The sequence below is a fragment of the Phyllopteryx taeniolatus genome, chromosome 1, assembly GCF_024500385.1.
Source record: "Phyllopteryx taeniolatus isolate TA_2022b chromosome 1, UOR_Ptae_1.2, whole genome shotgun sequence".
NCBI lineage: Eukaryota > Metazoa > Chordata > Actinopteri > Syngnathiformes > Syngnathidae > Phyllopteryx > Phyllopteryx taeniolatus.
The window spans coordinates 37,050,122-37,069,390 of NC_084502.1; the positions used below are offsets into that span (position 1 = coordinate 37,050,122).

At 39.8% G+C, this 19,269-nt stretch overlaps 1 protein-coding gene across 1 annotated transcript; it reads right to left on the minus strand.

Annotated features, from left to right (window-relative positions):
• Positions 1–5,280: 5,280 nt before the first annotated feature.
• On the minus strand, positions 5,281–18,978 carry dnase1l1 (deoxyribonuclease I-like 1). The gene is made up of 9 exons (XM_061792828.1): positions 18,913–18,978; positions 16,048–16,202; positions 10,420–10,508; positions 10,146–10,235; positions 9,940–10,052; positions 9,724–9,836; positions 8,028–8,185; positions 7,006–7,102; positions 5,281–6,391 (listed from the first exon to the last, which is right to left on the minus strand). Exons 1-9 carry the CDS (start codon positions 18,956–18,958, stop codon positions 6,233–6,235), a joined length of 1,020 nt encoding a protein of 339 aa, XP_061648812.1. The 5' UTR covers positions 18,959–18,978; the 3' UTR covers positions 5,281–6,232.
• Between the last annotated feature and the right edge of the window lie 291 nt (positions 18,979–19,269).

A 19,269-nucleotide genomic window follows, 5' to 3' on the forward strand; every position in this document is an offset into this window, starting at 1 on the left:
ACAAATAGCTGGGTCTCTGGAATTCATTGATTTCACCCATTGAGGGTGGGTTAAAAAAAAATAATAATAAATATTTTGTGCGGCACGTTGTGCGACTGGTTAGAGCGTCTGCCTCACAGTTCTGAGGACGAGGGTTCAATCCCCGGCCCCGCCTGTGTGGTGTTTGGATGTTCTCTCTGTGCCTGGGTGGGTTTTCTCTGGGTACTCTGGTTTCCTCCCACATTCCAAAAACATGCCTGCTAGGTTAATTGACAACTCTAAATTGCCCGTAGGTGTGAATGTGAGTGTGAATGGTTGTTTGTATGTGCCCTGCGATTGCCTTGCAACCAGTTCAGGGTGTACCCTGCCTCCTGCCCGATGATAGCTGGGATAGGCTCCAGCACGCCCGAGACCCTAGTGAGGAGAAGCGGCTCAGAAAATGGATGGATGAATGGATAAATATTTTGTTATCTATTTCTGAAAATGTGTCTCTGAGCGAGCCTTTCTGAATTTTGCATATTGTGTTGCTATAGTATAAATGTAAAAAAATAAAAAATAAATAAAAAAAAAAACTATATTAAAGTCTTGTGATGCTACGAGATATGCAGAGGCTTCGAGGTATGTGGAGCAGTGGTCCCCAATGACCAGTCCGCGGACCGGTCATGGTGAGTGTGGTCAGGAAGTGAAGAAACGGGTCCAGTCCAAGCAGGTTGGAACGGGTGGAGGAAGGTGTCAGGTGTGTTATGTGACAGAAGAGTCTCTGCTAGGATGAAGGGTAAAGTTTATAAAACAGTATATATATATATATATATATATATGCACGCCACCGGCACAGTGGAAGACTGGTTAGAGCGTCAGCCTCACAGTTCTGAGGACCGGGGTTCAAGTTCAATCCCCGGCCCCGCCTGTGTGGAGTTTGCATGTTCTCCCCGTACCTGCGTGGGTTTTCTCCGGGCACTCCGGTTTCCTCCCACATCCCAAAAACATGCATGAATTGGAGACTCTAAATTGCCTATAGGTGTGAGTGTGAATGGTTGTTTGTTTGTATGTGCCCTGCGATTGGCTGGCAACCAGTTCAGGGTGTACCCCGCCTCCTGCCCGATGATAGCTGGGATTGGCTCCAGCACGCCTGCGACCGTAGTGAGGAGAAGCGGCTCAGAAAATGGATGGATGCACGCCACCAAAGCCGGTCCGTCAGAAAAATGCCGACTCCTAACCAGTCCGCGGTGCAAATAAGGTTGGGGAACACTGATGTAGAGTACTGGAGGGGGCATTTCCGCAAAGCTTTATTCAGGGGAGGAGCCAAGAATGATGACGCCTGAAGCCTCACTGCCAGCATCTTCTGTACCATGTGAAAGGCTGTTTTCAAAGGCTGGAGAGGTTGCCTGAACTTGTCTAAAAAAAAAAATTAAAAAAAAATTGCTTAAAAACTATTGAGAAACTGTTATTTCTGAATAAAATATCCCCTGTTCTGTACATCACTGTCCAAATTCTACACGCATATATAGTGCCTACTTTGTAGTCCCACAAACACTTTCACTGTCCTCTCCTATCCCATGCCATTTTCTTCCAAATCTTCCATATCATATGATACTACCATTTTAGAAAAAAATACACACACAGAATACATTTAAAAATATTTTATTTTACCCGTGAGGATTTATGTTGAGAAATTACTTGGCTATCAATTTTTTTGTAATTCATGGTAATTTCATAGAGCCAAAACAGACACACAAAAAAATCAATATATCACAAATTCTGTGTTTGAAGTCCCTATAAAGTGAAAATGTCTTGTAAATTTGACACACCACAAAGAAGAGGGTTGTTAACAACCCTGCCAAATTTTAATGATTTAAAAAAATCGCCAGGGTTATAAAATGTTATGTTCGCTCTCAGATGCCTTGGACGTGTCCGCTGAATGCTCTGAAACCACACCCCGCTTAACTGTAAACTGTCAATCAAATACCAGTAAAAATGGATGCTATTTCATCTTGTATCTTTCTTATGCCTAAACATAACTAAACCTTTGAACCGTGAAAATACATCTGCTTAAATTCTCCAGTGGCTAGAATATATCCCACCTGGCCACCTATCACGGGGCTTTTCCATGCTGCAGCACCGAGGCACTCTAAAACGGCCACGCCAGTGCAAAGCCCCTGTCCACATGCCGGTTGTCACGTCCGACTACCACCCGCTCCCCTCATTCTTTCACCTTTTCTCTGTGACGTTCGTGCACTCACGGGCGACAATGAGGCACTCTCGAGGAGCCATGTCAGCCCAAAGCCTTGGTCCACACACTGGCTGTCAAGTTGTAATTTAAAAAAATTAAATAAAACCCCCCCTCAATCTTCCTTCTGTCTCTGCACGACGTGCATGTTCTCAGACAACAAGGCTCTCTAAAGCGACCACACCAGCGGAGTATCCGAAGGAAAAAAAAAAATATTTTCGGGGTGTGGGCATCGCTATCTAGCTAAATGCATGTCACACTGGTGCCGAAAAACCGCTGATGTGATTGAAGGAACGTAAGTTCTTATATAGTGGGCGAGGCGTGACTCATGCCGGGCACAAAAGTGCGCCGTTTTAGCCACACCCCAAAAAAATAAACTGAAATTGGGAAAAACAGTTTAACGCTTTATCGCCACAGTTGAGTACATCTAATGTCCTTGCACGTTTTAAGCAATTATATTCAAACTCAGAGGTGGGTAGAGTCACCAAATATTGTACTCAAGTAAGAGTACTGTTACTTTAGAATAATATGACTCAAGTAAAAAGTAGTCCCCCAAATATTTACTTGAATATGAGTAAGAAAGTACTAAGGGAACCTGTGTTTAAAATCACCTATTAACTCTCACGGTTCCTAGCGTGTTCGTTTTTGTGAAAGAACTACAATTATAACGACGTCTTAAAAACCAACCAATTTATTCCTGACAGAGGAGTCTATACATACTTCAGAGCTCTGGGTCCGCAGCTACCCCTATCTTAGCCTTAGCAGATAGCGTAGTCCGAACAAAACCATCTGTTCCTGCCCCAGACTTCTACAATGTTTCAAAGAGGAAGTATGGAATCGTTGTCGTCTGATTGGTCCAGCGTCCATTGACATCATCATTGCGCTGCAGAATGATGGCCATTTGCCGCTGGCTGCAGACGCCGTCGCCACATTCTTGCTTCTCATGTTTACAACAACACCCCGCAGCCATTGTCGTCTCCAATAGATGTTCCCCGCGGCCTCAACATGTACCCTGCTGGGAGCTTTCCTGCATCACACCCCCACACCCTTATTTGATTTGCATTTTATCCTCCCTGCAATAAAACACCCATGTTCACACCCAGACTAGTTACACAATAAAACCATATATTACATTAGTACTCAGTCAAAAAAACTACTAAAGAGTAACTTCTGATTAAAAAAATAAATACAATCAGAGCATGAACGTCAAATAAAATTTAAAAAAATACTAATATATGGGAATCCACACACACCTGCAACTATTTCAATTTTAACAACACATGCATTGGGCCATACAGAAACATTATTTGCTTTATTCACTTCAATGACTTTAGAAGAAACTGTTTGCTGAACACACTTATTGATAGTGCGTCATGAACGGAACAGAGGACAGGACCCAAAATGCACCACTCCAAAACAGATGGACAGTTTCAAAAAAAGAGAGGTTTAATAAACGAGCAGAGGTTGGTACACAGGCAGGCAATCCGAAAAAGGCAACAATATCCAAAAAACCTGAGGCAAGGTCAAAAAAATCAGAACAGGGTCTCATCTTACTATGAGTCGGTGACATGGAAACAAGGAATGCTGGTACGTGCACAACAAGGTACAACGAACTGGCGACCAGAAAGAATGAGACAGGAGGTTAAATGCATGGGGTAATTAGGGTAAACGAGGCACAGGTGGGGAAGATGCTCTCAGGAACAGGTGTGTATGAGAGAGGGGGAAGACAACAACCCTAACACACACCCATGATATAGTGTGTGTGTGTGCATTTGTGTGTGTGCGTGCGCGCTCAAGAGAGAAAGAGAGAGAGAGAGAGAGAGAGACATTTACAACTTACCGCAAGGTGTTTTCTCAAGTAAGACGTGGGCTGAACTATCCATGTTTGGCCAGTCACAAGACTCTGCATACATACATACATACTGTATACAAAACTGTTGTTTTTCGGAGTCTGTAAAGTAAACACTCACATGGCTGTTTTTTTCCCCCAAAATGAGACACTTTGATTGGCCCACGAAGGGTTTGTGTGCGGTCATGTGACTGCCTTGTGGCATCTGATTGGTGAATTGAAGTCAAATGATCCTAGTGATCACGTTGGATTGGCACAATGGCACTCTATGCGAAAGTTGAAGATGAAGTCTAAAAATAGACTGCACAGGCAATAATGGATAAATAAAAGTAGCGAGCGGCATGTCGATCATTGTAACGGAGTAAAAGTATCGATTCTTCTTCACATAAATACTAAAGTAAAAGTAAAAAGTATGGTTCATTGAAACTACTCTCACAAGTACAATTTATAAAAAATTTTACTTGACTCAATGTAGCGGAGTAAATATAGCGCGTTACTATCCACCTCTGTGCAAACTATATTGTATTTGAAAAAAATCCAACTCTGAATTCACTTCACAGGGTCTTCAAGATACCTGGTCTTCAGATGCCTGTGATTCTACACCTGGTACGGCCACATAAAGCTCCGAGAGATAAACCCTTTCTCAAATCAATGGGCTCTTTGTACATCATCTTCCGGGAATGTGGCTCGGTTTTTTTCCGGTTTTGAAAAATGGCTATAGGGGAATTACTCCATTAGTGTTTACAGAACTTGCCCAAAATAACCATCACAGAAGTACATTGTCTTAAGCCTTAAAAAAGATCTCCCTTCCAAAAGCAACACAAAGAAAACCATGAACACTGCCATGTTCCAACACGCACATCGTCATCCAAATTTAAGGGTGTTTTAAGCTAGACAAGCAGATTTCCCAGCGATGTTGAACTCACTCATGATTACGTATTACTGTGTCCGAGAACCTGCTTTCCTGGACACTGTAGTGTATGAAAACAGTAAATGCCAGGTTACATCACATGATATTGAGCCAAGCCATACAAATATATCTAAATTGTATCTATTGTGTTAAAATTATACTTGACGATATTAATAATTACCCTCTCTTAGCTGTCACTTTATCATGGTGGAGGGTTTCATGTGTACCACTGATCGCAGGAGCAATTTATTTGCGATCAGGAATGGCCCGTAATGTCTGTGTATTTTCATGTAATCCAGTATGCAACACCTGAACAACAATAGGCAGTCTTGTTTATTAATTTCGGTTGACATAGTTTACATACAAACAGAAAGCAAACATTGCTTATAGCATCACAACCACAAACTCTTCCAATATGAAAAATAATGCACATCTTTTGGCTTATAGTTAACTACTGATAGATGCGTGATAAAGAGCCCTAGAATACTAACTAGAATATTACATAACAAACAATCAAGAAACAATGTAACTGTTTTTTATGTAGAAATTAGGAAGGAATTTGTCCTCTGAAATGTATTTTCATATAAATTTACTTCTCGACCATATTCTAATTTATTGAGATGTGCTGTACCTGTATTTGAAGAAACATTTATGGAAACTATCCATCCATCCATCCATCCATTTTCTGAGCCGCTTCTCCTCACTAGGGTCGCGGGCGTGCTGGAGCCTATCCCAGCTATCATCGGGCAAGAGGCGGGGTACACCCTGAACTGGTTGCCAGCCAATCGCAGGGCACATACAAACAAACAACCATTCGCACTCACATTCACACCTACGGGCAATTTAGAGTCTCCAATTAATGCATGTTTTTTGGGATGTGGGAGGAAACCGGAGTGCCCGGAGAAAACCCACGCTGGCACGGGGAGAACATGCAAACTCCACACAGGCGGGGCCGGGGATTGAACCCCGGTCCTCAGAACTGTGAGGCTGACGCTCTAACCAGTCGTCCACCGTGCCGCCTTATGGTAACTAATACTGTACAAATACTATATTATTATAATATTTGTTCTGACTGATACAAAAAGTCAGTGTCACACTACGAAAGCCTGAAAGTTCCCAGTGCCGATCTTATCACTTCTGCTATGTCCTTTTATTTACCAAAGTTCAAAAGCCTTGCAAGAGATAGAGATTTCCTGTGAGGTAAGAGAGTTTGCTGTGTTTTACCTGAATTATTATGATTATTACTTTGTACAATAAGAGGTTCATCTCATGATACTACACCACCTCTGATAGGATTCCCATCCAACTGGTTGATACATCTTAAAATGAATATAAGAAGAGAGACCAGGAAGAGGCTAAAGGAAACTTTTGATGCGTTGTTCTTCAGCAGGACCTCAATGGGGTAATGGTCACTCACCTTGAGTGCCTGAGCAGAAAAGAAAAAAAAAACTTCAGAACTAATATGTTGTGTGAGTGATTGTTTGTTGATGTGTGCCCTGTGATTTGCTGGCAACAATTCCAGGGTTTACGTCGCGTCTCGCCAAAAGTCAGCCGGGATAGGTTGCAGCACAACCACATCCTTAACAAGGAGAATCACAACACAAAATGGATGAATTTACATTTTCCTGATGGAGGGCTGCGGCAGGGGCCAAGAAATAATCAATTAATAATGTTATTAATTCATTTCATACCAATTATCCTGTTTAGGGTAGCGTGTCAGTGAGTGAGTATCGCAGCTGACTTTGGCTGAGGGGTGGAGTACACCCTCGACTGGTCGCCAGTCAATTGCAGGGCACATGTTGACAAACAACCATTCACATTCACACCTAGTGGCAATTTAGAGTCTTCAATGAACCTTAAATGCATGTTTTTAGAATGTGGGAGGAAGTTGGAGTACCCAGGCAAAACCCACGAGCTAACCACATGCTCCATTGTGCCTCCCCAATAATATCCCTCTTCTAGTTTCATTTACATTTGTACGATATTTTATTTCAATATACTGCAAGTCAAATGCGGTTGTAAGAACATGCAGCCTATTACCTCTTCCTCTGTAAGATGATATTCCATTTGAAAGTTAAAGGGCTTGGCTGAAAAGGGTACAACTGCATTGGAAAACACGTCTCCATGCACAACAATCCTGGTGAAGCACAAAGGAAAGATATGAAAATACTTAACGGCCTTCATTTTATTTAAACGTGATCATAAATCTCTAATGTCCCCTAAAATAAAATAGTTATATAGTATATAGTTAATAGTTCAATAGTTTCTTTTCTACTATTATGTTTTATTGAAATGGAAGAATTGCAAGTTATTTTACATATACAGTTGTACTTTGTTGTGACTCATTTACACTCAAATTTTACGACTTAGTTGAATTCAAAACAGCACAGATAATGCTCAAAAACAATTTACTTTGCCACAATATGCAGAGGCTGTTTCAAATTAGAAAGAATTGTTACAATCTGAGTTGAACACATGTTCAGTATTTAAAAATTTGAAAACAAGAGAAAATATAAAACAGAGATGTGTCACTGTTAGAGGAGTTAACTCGTGGAAAGAATGTGATAAGGAATTGAAAACGTAGCTTCTTTATTCTGTTTAAACAGATGTTTAAAACAAGAGTAATAATAACAAATATACACAGGAAGTATAAACAAAACTTTGACGATGATGAAGCTTGGATGTTAACTTGACTTGTGATTCTCTAACATGGACCCGTTTTTTTTGTGTTTTTTTTTTTTTTTTTATACCTGGAGTATATTGTCCGTATATGAATAGCTTCCTATTTCATTACTATTGTTAAAGTCAAATCTTTACTCAGGTTTAGGGGTAAGACCCGATAAGTTTTTTACTTCATCCTACACCTATTGAACATGTACAGTACATTGGTATCCAAGGACAAAATCTAATGCTGGCTTCCATTTGTTTAGTTTTGTTTTTTTTGTATTAGTTTTTTTTAAAAACATGTTATTGTATTTTTTATAGCAACCAATCTTGTGTTGAATGGTTCATATATGTTCAATAAAGTTCTAAAAATTAAGTAAATAAATAAATACAATTACCTGTCATAGGCGCAGGAAGTGGTCGCTCGGACAGTTGTGTCCGACTTCTCTGGCATCAACCAGAACAGACTGTTGTCCGTAAACAAGCGCAATTTCCCGCGGCTCCTCTTGGAAAGGTAGGCACAATCAGCATTGAAGTCCCCAAGAAGCATCACATTCTGTTGAACGGACAAAAAAATAACTGTACACGAGATCACTTAAGAAGCAATAAATTATATGCTCGTAACTGTGGCATACAGACAAAGGAACCCTGTGTGTGCATGTGTGCCAGGTCATTCTTTTCAACTTAATAGAATAAAGAAATGATATTACAGCGGGGCAGCAGGGTGAAACTAGTGGTTAGCATGTCAGCCTCACAGTTCTAAGGTTTAGGGTTTGAATCTAAGCTCTTCCTGCTTCCTCCCACATTCCAAAAACGTAACTGATGGTGCTGTAGTAAATTCTCCATTGGTATGAATGTGAGAGTGGAATAGTTATTCGTCTATGTGTACCCGCTGTCGACCACTCCAGGGTGTGACCCGCCTCTCAGCCAGTCGACAAACTCATTTTTGTCATGGGCCACATTGTTGGTACGGTTTCTGTCAGAGTGACTGTGTGAGTGTGAAACCATAGAAATGCTTCATCTCATCATCATAGTATTGCATATAAACAACAAATTGATGGAATCAGAAGTCATGGATAACAGTTTAATTATTGTTCAGGTCACTATAACTATTGTTCAGGTTACTGAAATTTGGGTACAGACTTTAGCAAGAATCACGTAAGTTAAAGTAAGTTAAGTAGTTCATTGCGAGCCATCCATCCATCCATCCTTTTTCAACACCGCTTATCCTGGTTAGGGTCGCGAGGCACTGGAGCCTATCTCAGCTGACTTTGGGCGAAAGGCGGACTACACGATGAACTGGTCGCCAGTCAGTGACAGGGGACACATAGACACGGAGAACCATTCACATTCACACCATCACTGAGTGGGAACTGAATCCACGCTGCGTCAGGCGGGTGTACCACTACACCATCAAGGACCCCATTGCGAGCCATCCATCCATCCATTTTCTGAGCCGCTTCTCCTCACTAGGGTCGCGGGCGTGCTGGAGCCTATCCCAGCTGTCATCGGGCAGGAGGCGGGGTACACCCTGAACTGGTTGCCAGCCAATCGCAGGGCACATAGGAACAAACAACCATTCGCACTCACAGTCATGCTTACGGGCAATTTAGAGTCTCCAATTCATGCATGTTTTTGGGATGTGGAAGGAAACCGGAGTACCCGGAGAAAACCCACGCAGGCACGGGGAGAACATGCAAACTCCACACAAGCGGGGCCGGGGATTGAACCCGGGTCCTCAGAACTGTGAGGCTGACGCTCTAACCAGTCGGCCACCGTGCCTCAATGATGTTTTAATAAGATGATGTAAGATTTGTGAGGGGCGCTGAGAGAGAGAGAGAGAGAGAGAGAGAGAGAGAGAGAGAGAGAGAGAGAGAGAGAGAGAGAGAGAGAGCGAGAGAGAGAGAGAGAGAGAGACGATCGGGTCTGTCAGTCGGTCGATCGATCGGTAGGTGGATAGATAGATAAATAGATAGATAGATAGATAGATAGATAGATAGATAGATAGATAGATAGATAGATAGATAGATAGATAGATAGATAGATAGATAGATAGATAGATAGATAGATAGATAGATAAAAATGAGCTTTAACCTCAGTTTTCCACATCCTCCTCACATGCTGCATAACATCATACAGTGCATCAAGCTCCTTAGAGACGTTAGCTGGACTTGTATGTTGTGGGATGAGGACAAACTCCTTGATCGCTGAACACAAGTACAGAGCGGGTGGTGTAAGACAACGGACACTTTTCTGTATCACATGTACAGATTTTTACAGTGATTATTTGAAAAGTGTCGGGAGACAGACCAGTGTCTCGAGCTTTGAAGCGGACAACGAACGGCTCTCTGGAGAAGGCATCAACATCTCCTGGCCTGTCATCTGGGTACTGATACTGGCCCGTTACAGTCACTCTATCAGCCCTGCACACATCATACTTCTGTGAGATTTGGTACATTACACTGAAATATAGAATTAAAGTGTGATTTCTTTTTATGTATGAGTGTTTTGCTTACCTGTAGACAAACACATACTGCTCCTGGTATGTTTCAGATCTGCCCAGTCTCGCACTTGCCACAGCTTTGTACTCGTGATTAAGGTCATAGCTGAGTATTGATAACATATTACCAGACAGGGACAAGAAGAGTCAGCATATTGGTCCAAACAACAGTCTGTGTGTGTGTGTGCATTTGTGTGTGTGGGCGTGTGTGTGTGTGTGTGTGTGTGTGTGCGTGTGAGTGAGTGAGAGTGTGTGTGACAGAGAGAGAGAGAGAGAGAGCTTTAAATCACTTGTTTAGATGCTCAAGCAACTGGGGCAAAGCTTTTTGTTTTTTGTCTCTCACTTCCTGAAGCAGACTCACATCGCACCGTGTGATGATCTGGAAGAGGTCATGAAAGAATAAGTTTCTTTGGAGCAACACACAGATTTCAGTACCAAAGATACGGATTGTAATCGCTGCATTTGGAGCATTATTAAAAGGCCCTGAGACCATTCAAAGGGCACATAAGGTGAACGTCAATCTAAAAGATTTGGAAGCGCCAGACCATTCAAAGCTTTCAAAGCCAACGCAATCATAAAAATAGTTATCTTGGTGTACTTTCAACAGTACAGTAAACCCCTGCATATTTGCGGTTCGGCATTGGCCTATTAATAGAATTTTTGGAGGAACCTATCTTCCATCATTCGCAGAAAACTTTGTCTATTTGCCATTTTTGTGCTTAGGCAAACGCAGTAAAAGTAACACTTAGGTGTTAACTTCTTCTTATTGTTAGGTTTAATTCATTGATGGAGTTTTTTTGTGTGCATTTCAGATGTTTTGTTGGCTGTCCTTGAATGTACCACATGTGATGGTTCATCTCTGATGAACACAGTGAACGTGAATATTTGTTTTTACGTCTCTCTCGATTCAGCTACTAATAGCCCATGTAGATTACTTTTCTCTTACAATTTTCCTCTATTCCTTCAAGTTTATTATTGTGTAAATTCCAATTTGAACACATAATCCATCCATCCATCCATTTTCTGAGCCGCTTCTCCTCACTAGGGTTGGGGACGTGCTGGAGCCTATCCCAGTTGTCATCGGGCAGGAGGCGGGGTACACCCTGAACTGGTTGCCAGCCAATCGCAGTGAACACATAATACTTTATTTTTATTTACTTGCTCTTATTTTGAAATTCACAGCCTTACTTGTATTTAGTAAATGACAAAACACACAGTTGTGCTCATATGTTTGACTACCCAGAATTTGTAAGGGTTAGGGTTAGTACAATTCTTTAAAGAAAACATGAAGAACCAGGTGAAACACCTTTAATTTATTTTAATCGACTTCAAATTAAACTGTCAAGCATTTCAGAAAAGCATTATCATTAAACAAAATATAACCATAAAGAAATTAATGATGGTTGTTGTTCAGTCATCAGTTGTATTTAAAAAATAATAATAATTAACAAATTCTGCCTGGGTATGTAAACTTATGAGCACAATTGTACATATATGCAGTCATATGTACCTGTCATATTGGAATGAAAGTGTAGGCTACACCTTTTTCATAACCTCTAGGTTACATACTAGAATGAAAGGGTACTTTTTCATAACCTCTAGATGGCGGCTTACATTTATAAAATGGGAAAGTCTTTTTCATATTCTCCTATACCTATGTATAATGCGCACTATTGACTTTTGACAATTTTTTGGGGGGGAAAATGTGCATTATACACAAGAAATTACGGTGCTAATAAAATTTATCGTGTACAGGCTATATGCAAGGTGTTAATGTTTTGCCGATTATTCTTTGTCTGTGTTATTACAGACCACAGTAAATAAATCAATCCAAACAGAATATCAGTCTCCTTTAATTTGAGCACAACCCCTCTGTACCTTGACACTTTGAACATTTGAACTCTCAGAGACTTCACAAACCTCCTTATTTTTTTTAATGATCCTCCCCATTTTGAGTGATTTGCCGGTGTTTTGTGGAATGTATAGGGAATTACTCTGGGATTATCCCTATTTGCAGCGGGGCTCGGTCCTTGTCCCATGGCAATCACAGGGCTTCACTGTATTATCTAATACAAACCCAATTAATTTTCTACATACCATATTTGCGCTCTTATAACAGGCTATAATTATCCATCCATCCATTCTCTCTACACTGAAAAAATAAACACTGGATAACTTAAAACAATTGAAATAATCCATCACAGTTAATATTGTATTTCTGCTTTGAGTCAATAAAAATGATTCATTTAGTGTATCCTGAAGTTTAACCTGAAAGTTTTTAATTCATGTTCCGGTAAACAATTTTTTAATGTTGGAAACAAACATTACCAGTTAGCTCTTGCTGGCCTTGTTTATTTTATTTTATTTTATTTTAGTTTAGACTATTGTAAAAAAAAGATAATACAAATATAAATTATATATAAAATGTGTAATATAAATAAAAAACATTTGTTTCAGAAAGTGAAACTCATATAGAACCATTACACATAGAGTGAAATATGTCAAGCTTTTGTTTTTGATGATTATAGCTTACTGATAATGAAAACCCAAAATTCAGAGTCTCAGAAAATCGGAATATTGTGAAAAAGTTGTATATTGAAAACTCATGATGTAACACGCTAATGAGCTAATTAACTCAAAACACCTGCAAAGGTTTCCTGAGCCTTTAAAATGTCTCTCAGTCTGGGTCAGTAGGCTAAACAATCATGGCGAAGACTGCTTGACCCTTCAAATGGAGGGTTAAGCCACAAAAGCTGGTGGTTCACAGAGTGCCGTATCCGAGCATATTAACAGAAAATTGAGTGGAAGGAAAAAAATGTGATTGTAAAAGGTGCACCAGCAACAGGGATAAATGCAGCCTTGAGAGGATTGTCAAGAGAAATCCATCCAAGAATTTGGGGGAACTTCACAAGGAGTGGACTGAGCCTGGAGTCGGTGCATCAAGAGCCACCAGACACAAACGACTACCAGACATGGACTACAAATGTCACATTCCTTGTGTCAAGCCACTCCTAAACCACAGACAATGTCAGAAGTGTCTTACATGGGCGAAGGCAAAAAAGAACTGGACCGTTGCCAAATGGTCCAAAGTCCTCTCAACAGATGAAAGTAAACTTTGCATTTTATTTGGAAATCAGGGTCCCAGAGTCTGGAGGAAGAGTGGACAGGAACAGAATCCACATTGCTTGAAGTCCAGTGTGAAGTTTCCACAGTCAGTGATGATTTGGGATGCCATATAATCTGCTGGTGTTGGTCCATTAAGTTTTTCTGACGTCTACAATCAATGCAACCATCTGCCAGGAAATTCTAGAGCATGTCATGATTCCCTCTGCTGACAAGCATATGTATGTATGCAGATTTTTATTTTCCAGTAGGACTTGGCACCTGCCCACACTACCAAAGGTACCAAAAGCTGGTGCAATGACTGTGGTATTACTGTGGTTGATTAGCCAGCAAACTCCCCTGACCTGAACCCCATAGAAAATGATGGGCTGTTGGAGATGAAAGGCACCAGACCCAACAATGCAGATGACCTGAACGCAGCTATCAAAGCAACATGGGCTTCTATTACACCTACGCATTGCAACAGGCTGTTTGCCCCATGCCACGGCACACTGATGCAGTAATTCATGCAAAAGCAAGTTCAGCCAAGTATTGATTGCATAGAAATCAACATACTTTTCAGAAGACTGACATTTGTGCTTAAAACATCCTTTTTTGATTGGTCTTATGCGATATTCTAATTTTCTGAGACACTGAATTTTAGGCTTTCATTATCTGTAAGAAATAAAAGCTTGAAATATTTCACTCTATGTGTAATGAATCTAATATGCTAAAAAAATTCACTTTCTAAAATAACTGAGAAGAAATATTGAACTTTTTCACGATATTAATTTTTTTTCAGATGTACCTGTAAATTCATACACTCATTCAAGCTTCAAACAAGTCACAGGCTTTTACCGTTATTATATAACAATGTTTTATTGCGTCTTTCTGATTTATCCAAAACAAATCTATACATTTAAGCGGGGAAATGCAAAGTATATTATTTTTTCATACCAATGTCAACATTGTTCCTTCCATCCACGTATGTAATGAATGCCCAAATCACATTCAATCAAAGATAATCCAAAGGTGAAAATAAATCATTTCAGTTTGGTGTTCCGCTGCAAATTTGTATTTTAATTATACTAAAGCAAATACATTTAACCATAAATATAAATGAGAAAGATTACCTTAAATGAGCAAACTAATATTTTTCAACAACTTTAAATTTTTAAAAAAAAAGGAACGATAGGGCACGGTGGGCGACTGGTTAGAGCGTCAGCCTCACAGTTCTGAGGACCCGGGTTCAATCCCCGGCCCCGCCTGTGTGGAGTTTGCATGTTCTCCCCGTGGCTGCGTGGGTTTTCTCCGGGCACTCCGGTTTCCTCCCACATCCCAAAAACATGCATTAATTGGAGACTCTAAATTTCCCGTAGGCATGACTGTGAGTGCGAATGGTTGTTTGTTTCTCTGTGCCCTGCGATTGGCTGGCAACCAGTTCAGGGTGTACCCCGCCTCCTGCCTGATGACAGCTGGGATAGGCTCCAGCACGCCCGCGACCCTAGTGAGGAGAAGCGGCTCGGAAAATGGATGGATGGATGGAAGGAACGATAGCTTTGTTATACTTTTTCAGTGTACCGCGTATCCTTTCTAGGGTGGCAGGTGTGCTGGACCTTATCCCACATGACTTTGGGCGAGAGGCAGAGTACACCCTAAATTGGTTTCTAGCCAATCGCAGGACAGGCTATAATTATACTGCCCCAAAAAAACATTATAAAGGAGAATCGGAGAACTCCCAATGAACATAATCTTACTGAACACGCACAGATTTATTGTTTCTACAAAATATTGTATGTACATGTACAGGATCCAATGCACATACACTATTGCGGACATGGAATAGCATACTTATCAGTTCATGGTTTGGTGCCTTGCTAAGGGGCAGCTCACCAACTGCCCATATGCTTGGTCATTGTAGGAGTTCAAATTAACACGGTCTGTCCCTGAACTACAAACCCCAGTTCCAATGAAGGTGGGACGTTGTGCAAAATGTAAATAAAAAAGGAATACAATGATTTGCAAATCATTTTCAACCTATATTCAGTTGAATACAATACAAAAACAAGATAGTAAATGTTCAAAGTGATCCACTTTATTGTATTTTTTTTCCTTTCCACAATGATCAATGATGTCGGTTTTTAATGCACCACCGTCTGAGGGATCAGAGTTCACAGGCATTCAATGTTGGCTTATGACATTGCCGCTTCCGTGCCGAGATTTCTCCTGATTCTCTGAATCTTTTGATGGTATTATGGACCATAGATGATGAAATCCCTCAAGTCTTCGCAATTGTACGTTGAGAAACGTTCTTAAACCGTTGGACAATTTCCTCACACAGTTGTTCACAAAGCAATGAACCTTGCTCCAGCCTTGCTTGTGAACAAATGAGCCTTTCAGGAATGCTCCCTTTATAACCAATCATGACACTCACCTGTTTCCAGTTAATCTGTTCACCTGTGGAATGTTCCAAACAGGTGTTTTTTTGTTTTTTTTTAGCATTCCTCAACTTCCCAGTCTTTTGTTGCCCCTGTCCCAGTTTTTTGGGGAACATGTTGCAGGCATCAAATTTGAAATGAGAGAATATTTTGAAAAAAAAAAAAAAAAAAAACATTCATCAGTTTGAACATGAAATATTTTGCCTTTGTAGTGTTTTCAATTGAATATAGGTTGAAAAGAATTTGCAAATCACTGTATTCTGTTTTTATCTTTATTTTACACACCGTCCCACCTTCATTGGAATTGGGGTTTGTAAGTCCATGAACGGTGACCCACAAGTTAAATAGATGAATCTCTTCAACCCATACATGCCTTACCTTAGCATACATCTGCATGACATCCTGCTTCTTGGATTTGGACTCCCCAAAATGCTGCAGGTTAAAGGCACAGATCCTGAAATCTGAAGCCCCCTGAATGCCAAACACACCAAGATAGGGAAACAGAATGAGGAAGAAGTGCCTCATTGTCACAGCTGTAATTAAAAACACACAAAGATGATTTTGTATGGTCAAACATTTACTGCTTGTGTAGACACAAATGACAAATACACTGCACATTACGAGTAAAGTTAAAGAGAGCTGTGGACAAACCATTATACAGCACCAGACCCAAACATGCTCAATAGACACACATGGAGTAGTCCGGCAACAGTGAAAGAATAAAAAAAAAAGTGACTATATGAGTGTAATAATTTCAACATTGTTTCCCGTGGAGAAAAATAAAGGAGCTCTGTGGAATCACAGTCAATTGTGCAAACATTGCCAAAAACATGGTGCACATTTATACCTTGCAAAAGCAGTGATTTATCGACGTGTTGAAAACCTTTGACCCGCTGTGCTTACAAGCTGCAAATATTTTGCTGAGGTCACCTTATCTCACCTGTACAATTCTACATGAGAAAAGAGAATGAGAGAGCTGGAGGAGTGCAACCTTACTCTTACCCTAACTCTTACATGCAGTATGGACCCACAGTTCGTTTTATTGTGTTAAAATTTCAAAATTATAATTTGTTAAAGAAGGAAACATTTTATTTTCTTATCTGTAAAGAAAAAAGTATTTATTTTTTCTTTATTTCTATTTTTTCTGTGGAGGTTGATATAATTTAAAGATCGATGAACTGTTTCAGAGCTTGTTTTTGTATCATGAAAAATATAGGAAATCCCAGAAGGGGAACAAAAAGCAAAACTTGATTTGAATAATTGTCGTTCTATGAGTGAGGGGGGGGGGGGAGAGAAATCGTTTTTTTATGAAAAAAATAAAATTAAAAAAATCTGAGATTTCATTTTAAGGCCATATCACCCAAGTCCCAATTTTCACTATGTATGGAAATTTATGGAACACCCTGTATGAGGTATCAGCCTCAGTGCTACTGGGCTCAGCCTGTTGCATATATATTTTTACTATTTTTTTATTTGAATTACAATTACAACAACTTAATATTAGCTTGACTTTTTCTCATAATTTTAATCACTTTTGTTTTGCTTTTTAGTATGGCCCTAACACTCCCCCGTATCACAGACAATACCGGCATTTGTATTTTACATACTGTATACTGTACATACCAGACAGGTGACGATTTCATGGGAGGAACAATAAAATGCCTTGGGTGTGTGCTCGTAAGCAAGTTTCCCTATGTGCAGCTTTAAAACCTTTAACTTGTGTTATTTTGCCTTGAGCCTGTGCTTCCAATGCAAAGCACAATACTCTATTGTATCGCTGTTACAACAAGAAAATGTAGACAAACCATACATGGAAGTCAGTCATAAGGCTGTGTGGAATCTTCATTATTGTTCTTATCATTGGGCGCAGCACTCGCGGAAGTGTTATTATTAGTCATCTTAGTCATGGCAAGCCAGATATTAAATATTGTGGGAAAGCCAAGTAAGAGTCACAACATTTGGTGCACCTGAATGATCATTAAATTTGCCTTTACAAAAGGTATTCATTTAATATTATAGATAAAATGTACCGGACTCTACCATATTGTAAGATGTCTAATATCCTCCGTCATCATGTTACTAAATATGAGAATCAAACACCTAACAGTTTAATAGATTGCAGTTTTACAGTATACACAAGAGGTGGGCAATGGCCCTCTGAGCATTCAAATTAACAGTTAGCATTTTTTTCCCCTGAAATTGTTTGATTAAAATGTATTGATTCTTTTTTTTAACCTTTATTATGTATTGTATGTATGTATTGCATTCTAAATAATACAATACAAAATATTGGTAAAATAATAAGCTATTTACATACACATTTTAACAGTTTTTTGGGTTTTTTTTATCGATGAAGGACCTGTGTGTTGGAATAATTTCAGCGGATAGTCTTGTCTTTTGTCATTTTAATGAAATCTTTGCAAAGAGAGAGCGGGACGAGAGGAACTTTTCTTGATGGCTCGTGCGTCTCTCTCTCTCTCTCTCTCTCACTCTCGAAATCACAGAAGCAGACACAGTTAAACCAAAATCGTAGGGAGAAGAAGTCAAAGAAGCAAAAAACCCATTCACATAGTTGCTATTGTTCAAAGAGTTGGCTAGCTTATCTTGTCTTTGGGAAAAAGGGGACGTTGGAGACAGGATGAGGAAGAAAGAAAAACAAACTGCAAGGTACATTTGCAAAGTCACACAGGAACAATGAAACAAGAAATTATGGAACAATAAAAGAATACAGGCTATATTAGTACTGTAAATTTCCACAACACCGGACCCCTGTTTTAAAAAAACAAAAGTGAGCACAAAAGTTAGCCCACCCATGCCAATAACAGTATATATTTATAAATGTATATCTTTCTGAATGTGTCAGTGAAAGTGGATCTCATTGGACTATAAAAGTGTACCAAATGAAGAGGCCAGTGAGTGCAGTTTTAATACACATTGTTTAAGGTCCTCCACGCTCAGTGGATAAGCAAATATGGTTAATGTCGGCAAATGAAATCTGGTTTTCGCAGCTGTCCAGTCACGTTTTCTAAGCGTCATATGTTTAAAAGGTATTTATACATTCATAGAGCTAAATCTGTCAGCCTGCACACTGCTCAAAAGACCAAATTGATCATTTGTTAGCTTGTTTAGATGAAATACTGCACCCCCCAATCTCTCTAACACACACAATCCCAAGCGAGATGTTTTCCTGACAGCTCGTGTGTAAGAATCCTACTATGAAAGTTATAAACAACAGCAGCTTACCAGCTTTGCTTGTATTTTTTTGACAGCTTCCTCTTTTGTGAAACATGAAGCCTGCCCAGCGTGACAGTTTCCTGTGGGTGGGACTTCCTTCTACTTGGTGAGTCTACACATGCCACAGCAAACTGATTATTTGTGCTGACTGCTAGTTTCTCTCTATATGGGAGGTGACGTCAGTTTTCACTTCACTTTTCCCTTTAATCAAATTCAGTCGGGTAATTCCTCACCAAGAGTTTATAGAAAAACAGTCACGATCATGTAAAATGTCTTTATAACATGTTTATTGTTTGAATTGGACATATGACCATCAATTAAATGTCACACATTCAAATATGACATCCTGATATTTTGTTTCTCACA

Bases quoted from the DNA above. Each gene is read 5' to 3' on its own strand.
- dnase1l1 (XM_061792828.1), bottom strand. From the start codon at position 18,958: ATGTTTCACAAAAGAGGAAGCTGTCAAAAAAATACAAGCAAAGCTG. The intron at 9,837-9,939 runs GTCTGTCTCCCG...ACTTGTGTTCAG, and splicing joins CTTCAAAGCTCGAGACACTG to CGATCAAGGAGTTTGTCCTC. The intron at 7,103-8,027 runs GTAATTGTATTT...GTGCTTCACCAG, and splicing joins ACTTCCTGCGCCTATGACAG to GATTGTTGTGCATGGAGACG.